General features: G+C 47.7%; 1 protein-coding gene across 2 annotated transcripts in view; it reads right to left on the minus strand.

The window, feature by feature from the left end:
- gpatch1 (G patch domain containing 1) overlaps positions 1-7,257 on the minus strand; it is an 8,809-nt gene extending 1,552 nt beyond the window's left edge. For both annotated transcript variants that reach the window (XM_069175063.1, XM_069175062.1), the window contains exons 1-14: positions 7,179-7,257; positions 6,376-6,510; positions 6,136-6,221; positions 5,833-5,993; positions 5,568-5,665; positions 5,398-5,453; positions 4,644-4,886; positions 4,419-4,569; positions 3,942-4,021; positions 3,637-3,853; positions 3,077-3,373; positions 2,512-2,690; positions 2,164-2,291; positions 11-99 (exon numbers count right to left, since the gene is read on the minus strand). In XM_069175063.1, coding sequence (XP_069031164.1) covers positions 11-99; positions 2,164-2,291; positions 2,512-2,690; positions 3,077-3,373; positions 3,637-3,853; positions 3,942-4,021; positions 4,419-4,569; positions 4,644-4,886; positions 5,398-5,453; positions 5,568-5,665; positions 5,833-5,993; positions 6,136-6,221; positions 6,376-6,510; positions 7,179-7,248 — 1,990 coding nt within the window. In that variant the 5' untranslated portion in view covers positions 7,249-7,257. The remainder of the gene's footprint in view (positions 1-10; positions 100-2,163; positions 2,292-2,511; positions 2,691-3,076; positions 3,374-3,636; positions 3,854-3,941; positions 4,022-4,418; positions 4,570-4,643; positions 4,887-5,397; positions 5,454-5,567; positions 5,666-5,832; positions 5,994-6,135; positions 6,222-6,375; positions 6,511-7,178) is intronic.
- Positions 7,258-9,180: the final 1,923 nt, after the last annotated feature.

The raw sequence follows: 9,180 nt of genomic DNA on the forward strand, positions 1-9,180 counted from the left end.
GAACAGTTACCTGCCGTCTCTCTGCTGTCCGTCACAGTCAGGAAGTTGAAGACGGAGAACTTGTCTCTCTTCACCTTCGGCAGACCCAACACACCTGACCTGGAGGACCAATCAGGTGTCAGCTTTCAGGTGAGGAGCAGGTGCAGATTGAATAGTGATCTGTGTGTTGAGTATTGATCGGCGTGTTGAGTATTGATCGGCGTGTTGAGTATTGATCTGTGTTGAGTATTGATCGGCTTGTTGAGTATTGATCGGCGTGTTGAGTATTGATCTGTGTGGTGAGTATTGATCTGTGTGGTGAGTATTGATCTGTGTGTTGAGTATTGATCTGTGTTGAGTATTGATCTGTGTTGAGTATTGATCTGTGTTGAGTATTGATCTGTGTTGAGTATTGATCTGTGTTGAGTATTGATCGGCTTGTTGAGTATTGATCGGCGTGTTGAGTATTGATCTGTGTGGTGAGTATTGATCTGTGTGGTGAGTATTGATCGGCGTGTTGAGTATTGATCTGTGTGTTGAGTATTGATCTGTGTTGAGTATTGATCTGTGTGTTGAGTATTGATCTGTGTTGAGTATTGATCTGTGTTGAGTATTGATCTGTGTGTTGAGTATTGATCTGTGTTGAGTATTGATCTGTGTGTTGAGTATTGATCTGTGTGTTGAGTATTGATCTGTGTGTTGAGTATTGATCTGTGTTGAGTATTGATCTGTGTGTTGAGTATTGATCTGTGTTGAGTATTGATCTGTGTGTTGAGTATTGATCTGTGTTGAGTATTGATCTGTGTTGGGTATTGATCTGTGTTGGGTATTGATCTGTGTGTTGAGTATTGATCTGTGTGTTGAGTATTGATCTGTGTTGGGTATTGATCTGTGTGTTGAGTATTGATCTGTGTTGAGTATTGATCTGTGTTGAGTATTGATCTGTGTGTTGAGTATTGATCTGTGTGTTGAGTATTGATCTGTGTTGAGTATTGATCTGTGTTGAGTATTGATCTGTGTGTTGAGTATTGATCTGTGTTGAGTATTGATCTGTGTTGAGTATTGATCTGTGTTGGGTATTGATCTGTGTTGAGTATTGATCTGTGTGTTGAGTATTGATCTGTGTGTTGAGTATTGATCTGTGTTGAGTATTGATCTGTGTTGGGTATTGATCTGTGTGTTGAGTATTGATCTGTGTTGAGTATTGATCTGTGTTGAGTATTGATCTGCGTGTTGAGTATTGATCTGCGTGTTGAGTATTGATCTGCGTGTTGAGTATTGATCTGTGTGTTGAGTATTGATCTGTGTGGTGAGTATTGATCAGCGTGTTGAGTATTGATCTGTGTTGAGTATTGATCTGTGTGTTGAGTATTGATCTGTGTGTTGAGTATTGATCTGTGTGTTGAGTATTGATCTGTGTGTTGAGTATTGATCTGTGTTGAGTATTGATCTGTGTGTTGAGTATTGATCTGTGTGTTGAGTATTGATCTGTGTGTTGAGTATTGATCTGTGTGTTGAGTATTGATCTGTGTGTTGAGTATTGATCTGTGTGTTGAGTATTGATCTGTGTTGAGTATTGATCTGTGTGTTGAGTATTGATCTGTGTGTTGGGTATTGATCTGTGTGTTGAGTATTGATCTGTGTGTTGAGTATTGATCTGTGTGTTGAGTATTGATCTGTGTTGGGTATTGATCTGTGTGTTGAGTATTGATCTGTGTGTTGAGTATTGATCTGTGTGTTGAGTATTGATCTGTGTGTTGAGTATTGATCTGTGTTGAGTATTGATCTGTGTGTTGAGTATTGATCTGTGTTGGGTATTGATCTGTGTGTTGAGTATTGATCTGTGTTGGGTATTGATCTGTGTGTTGAGTATTGATCTGTGTTGGGTATTGATCTGTGTTGGGTATTGATCTGTGTGTTGAGTATTGATCTGTGTTGAGTATTGATCTGTGTTGAGTATTGATCTGTGTGTTGAGTATTGATCTGTGTTGAGTATTGATCTGTGTGTTGAGTATTGATCTGTGTTGGGTATTGATCTGTGTGTTGAGTATTGATCTGTGTTGGGTATTGATCTGTGTGTTGAGTATTGATCTGTGTTGGGTATTGATCTGTGTTGGGTATTGATCTGTGTGTTGAGTATTGATCTGTGTTGAGTATTGATCTGTGTTGAGTATTGATCTGTACCCGGGGAAGGGGTCGGGCACGTTGAACCTCTTGCAGAGCAGTTTGTCAGGATGCCATTCGAACGTCTCTCTGGTCAGTTTTCCAAACAACTTCATCTCGACGGCCGCCTGTTTGTCGTCGACGTCGCCCTGACAACAAAACAACCACAGACAGGAAGTGATTCCGTCATTATCTACTGCAATGCTGCGTGCCGATTCGATGGAACTCTCCTCGACGGTGCTGCGGCCTCTCTGCGAACGCACAGACCACGTTGTAGCTCGACAGGAAGTGGCGTTCCACTAATTTAGCAGAATTTCACCTGGCCGGGAAGGTCAGTTTAATAATATATAAGAAAGTCCTCGGTCCCACCTCTTCGTCGCGGCTGACCTCCACGGTGTCCTCGTCCGCCTCGTGTTTGCCTCGGGTGAAGCGGGACGACAGGGAGGTGGAGGACGGTCGGTACAAGATGGAGGATCGGATGAACTCGTCCCTCTCTCGGCTGCGCTCCCACTCCGTCATGGCCGGGTCCACACTCTGGTCCAGGGCGCCTGAGGAGGAAGAGGAGAGGAGCGTCTTCATCTCAGCTGTGTGCTGATGGATCTAACAACCTTTTCATATCCCAACAACTCTGCAGAATGTAACCAGACACCTTCGAAGTTCTTCAGACAAAATATCAAAACCTTTTTAGTTTTAATTCAATATCATTCGATTGACACTCCTCAGAGAAACGGAAACACAGAAAGAGTTTCACACTCTTCATGAATGGGAGTCGATGGAGCCGACCTCTAGTGGCACTCGGTGGTATTGCAGCTTAAGGCACTTCTGCATTGACCTAATTTTTCAGAACTGGAAGCTACGAACACTTTTACAAACAGTTTATGAGCGAGACGCTCTTGCAGTGCACCCTGGGACCTGCAGCGGTGGAGCCTCCTACCTTTGTCTCCCTGTCGCAGGCTGTTCACGTAGAGCTCGTAGCGTGCCTGTTTACTGGGGTTCTTCTCAAAAGGCCTGAAGGTCTGCGAGGACGTCTGGACGCCTCTCCACGCTGCCAGAGCCTCCTGCTGCTGCTGCTGCTGCTGCTGCGGGCCGGAGGAGGGCGACGCCCCCGAGGACCCCACCGACTGCAGGGCATCCTGGGAGTCTGGAGCAGAGGCTTGGTGGAAGGAGTTGCGTAGGCTGAGCAGGCGGTGTCTGTCCGCGGGCCTCAGCAGCTCCATGACCGAACTGGGACCTGATCGGGATAAAAACAGGCTTCATCTCCATGAAGTCAATGATTTCATCGACAGTTCAGCTCAGAAAGATGATTCTGTTGTATTTTAAGAACTTGAGTCTGTAGACTGTAGTTTTACATTTTATACGAGTAAATAAGACGAGAACGCATCGAACACTGGCGCCCCCTGCAGGACCGTCTTTACAGCTGCAGCTCAGTAAGACTCAGATGACTCGTCAGCCTGTAGGGGGCGTTATCAGGACCCTCACTGCTGTTTTTCCAACCTTGCAGGGCGTCCTCTCCCAGCAGCGCCCCCCTCTGGCCGGAGTCCAGCTGGTGGCGTCCTCCTTGCTCGGGCTCCTCTTTCACCATTCGGCCTTTGGAGTTCTTCAGGGCCTCGGCGAGCGCGGGACTGACTCCGGAGAGAACCGAGACGTCCACCGACGGACGGAAACGATGGACCGGACGGTAATCTCTGGGCAGATCGGGAGGAGGGAAGATCTGCCGGGAGACACGCAGGGACGAATGAAAACTGTCCTGATAAAGACTGAAAGCAGTAAAAACGTCAGACATCTTTGAAGCTGCTCACTGTTTTTTCCTCGCCAGGTTTCTGGGCCAGAGTGAATCCTTCCAGGATTTTACCGAGATAAGATGCATCTTTGCTTTTCTCTGTGAACAGAAAGTCATTTTCAAATGACTCTTGTTTTTTAACAGATAATAACACGAACCTGTTGGGACGTTGTGTGAAATGTAAACAACAACAGAATGAGATGGTTTGTAGCTTGCTGTATTTTAGTTGTTGAAAAATGTTCAGTCTCCTCATTATTTACAAGCTATTTCAGAACCAGGTGTCTCCAGGTGTGTACAGGTGTGAGCAGGTGTCTCCAGGTGTGTACAGGTGTCTCCAGGTGTGTACAGGTGTCTCCAGGTGTGTGCAGGTGTGTACAGGTGTCTCCAGGTGTGTACAGGTGTGTGCAGGTGTCTCCAGGTGTGTGCAGGTGTGTGCAGGTGTCTCCAGGTGTCTCCAGGTGTGTACAGGTGTCTCCAGGTGTGCGGGCAGCGTTACCTCTCTTCTTGGTGTACTGCTGCGGCGCCGTCCAGCCGTAGAGGCCGTCCCCAGGCTCCTCCCCTCCCAGCACCGTGTCGTACCTGGACATGGAGTCTCTGTGGTACACCTCTTCATCGTCATCGTCCTCCATAGCGCCCACCCCGAAGGCCTGCAGGTCAAAGGTCAGCGACGTTTAGCTTGAGAACAGCTGACCTGTTTACATTTTCAGTTCGGCACCCCCACCTGTCCGGCCACGCCTCCTCTCCTGGAGCCGCTCCGTTTGTCTCCAATCAGGTGACTCCTCGTCTCCGACTGAGGTCTGAACAGGTCGATGTGTTCGGGGGCTCCGCGGCCCACCAGCGCCAGGCCCGGGTCCAGACCACGGTACCCCAGACCCTGAACCCCCGGCTTGGGGCTGAAGTCCACCGGAGTCACGTCCTTCGGGGCAAAGGTCACGTTCTCCGGAGCAAACTCGTCATCGTCGTCCTGATCGGGCGGAGAATCAGCAAACAATTAAAACGCCTGCCTGACCATGCAGTGTCAGTGAAGCAGAGGTTTAAGCTCCGCCCACAGTGAGACACACAGAGGTCAGAGGACAGAAACACAGCAGAGACTCACACCGAGCTGGAAACAAACGGCTGCTCAGAAGTTAGGTGAATAACATAAATATATAAAATTACAACAGAGGGGGCGGAGCTATGAAGAGTGTCTGTCACTGAGTGAGAGATCTTTTCAAATTAAAAGCCCTCCAGTTCCACAGTGTCCAGCTAAATTCTAGGTTTATATTTAGACACGTGTTTCTTTCAGGGGTTCCCAATTGAAGGGAAACACTGGATTTTATTACCTAAATCTGATATTAGAAGGATTTAATTGAAACTTTTCAAACCAGTTTGACCACACAAGAGTTACGTTCACTGCAGAAGGAATTTAGGGAACTTTTTGCGCAATTGTAAAGTAAACTCTTCTCCCAGCAGCACCTGAACATCGCCTCACTCACCTCTGACTCCTCTGAACCAGCAGGGGGCGGCACACAGCCGTAACCTCTGACTCCATCTGTCGGGAGGAGAAAGAGGAGCTCGATTGAATTCATCTTCATAACCGGTGATGTCTCTTAACTTCCCGTTTTGCGGTTTGAAGCGGCCGCGAAGTGGAAAAACGGGTACGAACCGATCTGCTGCCTCCGAGCTCTCCTCTTCACTCGAGGCCCGACGCCCTGACCCTCCCTCCAGCCCATCCTCCGCAGCAGCTCCACCCCGATGGACGACCTGAGGGACGAAACCAACACACCTCAGAGCTGACTCGCGCTGCCCAAACCGACGGAAAAATCCCCCCAAAAAATCTGAGCTTTGAGGAAATCGTAAGAGAATGAAACTCTGAACGAGCAGCGTGCGATGCGATTGGTCCCGGTATGTGGGGGCGGAGCCTCTGTTACCTGGCAGGTGCGATGAGCTCCTCCAGCAGCGTGTCTCCGGGGATCAGAGCAGCCTGAGCGCTCACGGCTCTCTTCTTCTCCGCCGCCGCGTCTCTGCGGCCCGACGAGAACTCCTGACTGGTGGTGATCTCTCTGGGAGCGATGCCGTGTTCCCCGAAGTCCTGACGACGACCACAACAACAACAACAACAACAACAACAACAACAACAACAACACAGCTTTTACTTTTTTGTTGTTGTTTATTATTATTTTGTTAAAGTAGAAACATAAAAAGATGAACAGCTGTTTTGTGGACTGTCGTACCTCCTCGTCCATGAAGTCCTCAGGTCTGGCATCTTGTCTCCCGGCTTTCTGTTGCCGTGACGACACAAAGGTGGACGGAGCCCAGCCTGAGACATGACGACACGAGCAGGGTGACAAATTTAGAACAGACGCTTCAACAAAAAGTACACACAAACCATTTGATTGATTATGTGTTGCTGCTCTACACGTGTCACGCTACATGTAACATGTATGATGTGTGCAGGAGGCGGAGTCTCAGACCTTCTTTCGTTCCGACGGTGTTGAAGTAGCCGGCGGAGAATCCTCCGGTGAACGCGCCGTGGAAACGCTGGTAACGACCTCGCTCATCCTTCACCGTCTGGTCGTGGAGCGGGACGGGCTTCCTCAACGGCTCGTCTACACACACAGACACACACACACACAGAGAGACACACACACACACACACACACACACACAGACACACACACACACAGAGAGACACACACACACACACACACACACACACAGACACACACACAGACACACACACACACACACACACACACACAGACACACACACACACAGAGAGACACACACACACACACACACACACACACAGACACACACACACACACACACACACACACACACAGACACACACACACACACAGAGAGACACACACACACACACACACACACACACACACACAGACACACACACACACAGAGAGACACACACACACACACACACACACACACACACACACACACAGACACACACACACACACACACACACACACACACGACAGCGTTCATCAGTGTCGCAGACAGAACTTTCTATCTAATACAGGAGTAGAAGAATGAATCACCACATGAACAGATGATCGATAATATTCGTTGTTAAACTGTCAGATTTTTGAATGGAGTCTGGTTCACTACTAGGCTGTTAGCTAGGTGCTAGTTAGCTGAGCCTCCGGCATTGACCGGAAGAGACATGGCGGCTCGTTTCTCTTCACATCAACAGACAGAAAGTGTCACAGCGGAGGTGAACCGAGTATAAAAACACAACAAATCGAGCCCACCTTCTTCCAGCGGCTCCAAAGGAGTCCCGTAAGTCACAAAATCCTCGTCGCCGTCGCTGTCGGACGCCATGTTTTTAGTCCAACTACGGCATCCACCGAAGGACAAAGTTGTTCCAAACAGGACCAGCGGGAGAAGTGGGGACATCTTGTGGCGGCGACATGTCACTACATCCGGGTGAGAGGATCAGTCGGCTTCACCAGAGATATGAACCCAGACCAGTGTTAGTGAGGTGTGAGCTGTCAGTGTCGTGAAGCTCTTAACATTGATCACCATGGTAACGTCACCTGGTCCGGAGCAGGTAATGTTGCATGATTTGTTTTACCAGCACATCCTTCTTTCATTCAGCAGCTGCAGCTGGATTATGTTTTTAAATTCCTCATATTTTTCTAATATTATAATTTTCTCCATATTTGTAAAATCTGTCGCTCTGCTGGAAGTACACTTTTCTAGAGTTGTGATTGGTCAGATGCTCCATCTGATATATGAGCGTCCGCCTGCAGGTGTCATCGTCCGCCTGCAGGATTAAAGTTGTGTTCCTTAGTAAACTTTAAGAAGTCCTTTAACTCGGCTGCAGGGATCTGAGAGCAGCAGTCACTCTGCAGATTAAAACTGAATTTAAATAAATAAAATATAAAGTTTCTGAAGCTACATTTTGAGTTTCAATTTGAGAATTTACAGGAAGTGATCTGATAAAAAGCAAAAGGCACCGAGTTTAAACAGTCTGACAGAAGCTAATTTTCTGTTTTGCATCTGTTTCAATGTCTTTTATTTAAATTATTAAACATGATGAATATAAAACGTAAAAATATACTTCAACTACTGTTTTCCACTTTTTCTTCACCTAAAATGACCTGGGAGGAAGACGAGCTGACGCGAAGGATGTGACTCCTTCTTCTTCTGTGGTGCGAGGCCCCGGGTCGTGTTAGAGCAGCGTTACACCTCCTCGGCACCGAATGTCGTCATGGTGATAACGGCTGAAATATTAAAGAGACGAGCTGCTGCACAGAAAGTCATGACTGAAGCATTCAAGAGCTGCTTCTGATCTCTCAGTGCAGGTCTGCTGCACATGAGGCAACACCCTGCAAGAACAGCAGGGGTGTGTGTGTGTGTGTGTGTGTGTGTGTGTGTGTGTGTGTGTGTGTGTGTGTGTGTGTGTGTGTGTGTGTGTGTGTGTGTGTGTGTGTGTGTGTGTGTGTGTGTGTGGATCCAAATGAGAACACAGTAGAAGAAGATGATCGTGGGGAAAAAAGATAACAGGTTACATAAAGGAAGGAGGAAGTGGAGTTTCTGGTTCTGTCAGCAGTCAGTTCTTGGGTCAGTGGTCTGTTCTGGGGTCAGTGGTCTGTTCTGGGGTCAGTGGTCTGTTCTTGGGTCAGTGGTCTGTTCTTGGGTCAGTGGTCTGTTCTTGGGTCAGTGGTCTGTTCTGGGGTCAGTGGTCTGTTCTTGGGTCAGTGGTCTGTTCTTGGGTCAGTGGTCTGTTCTGGGGTCAGTGGTCTGTTCTGGGGTCAGTGGTCTGTTCTGGGGTCAGTGGTCTGTTCTTGGGTCAGTGGTCTGTTCTTGGGTCAGTGGTCTGTTCTTGGGTCAGTGGTCTGTTCTTGGGTCAGTGGTCTGTTCTGGGGTCAGTGGTCTGACAGAATCCTGTTGTTTGTCCTGCTGTCAGCTGTCCGTCACTCAAACACCTCGACCTTCATCACCTTAAAACATCATCTTCATTCAGAGCAGAAACAGATTGCTGACGTGACGTCTGCTCACCTGAACTCACCTGAACTTATATGAGCAACAAAAGAGTCAAAGAGGAGAACAATCAAAAGGGGAAGAACCACCTCGGAGTGATCATTAGTGATCATTAGTGATCATTAGTGATCATTATTGATCTGTGGTGATCATTATTGAGCTGTGGTGATCATTATTGAGCTGTGGTGATCATTATTGATCTGTAGTGATCATTATTGATCTGTGGTGATCATTATTGATCTGTGGTGATCATTATTGATCTGTGGT

The sequence above is a fragment of the Embiotoca jacksoni genome, unplaced genomic scaffold (genome assembly GCF_022577435.1).
Source record: "Embiotoca jacksoni isolate LCO1_2020_lvr unplaced genomic scaffold, fEmbJac1.0.p SCAF_64, whole genome shotgun sequence".
Classification (NCBI taxonomy): Eukaryota; Metazoa; Chordata; class Actinopteri; family Embiotocidae; genus Embiotoca; species Embiotoca jacksoni.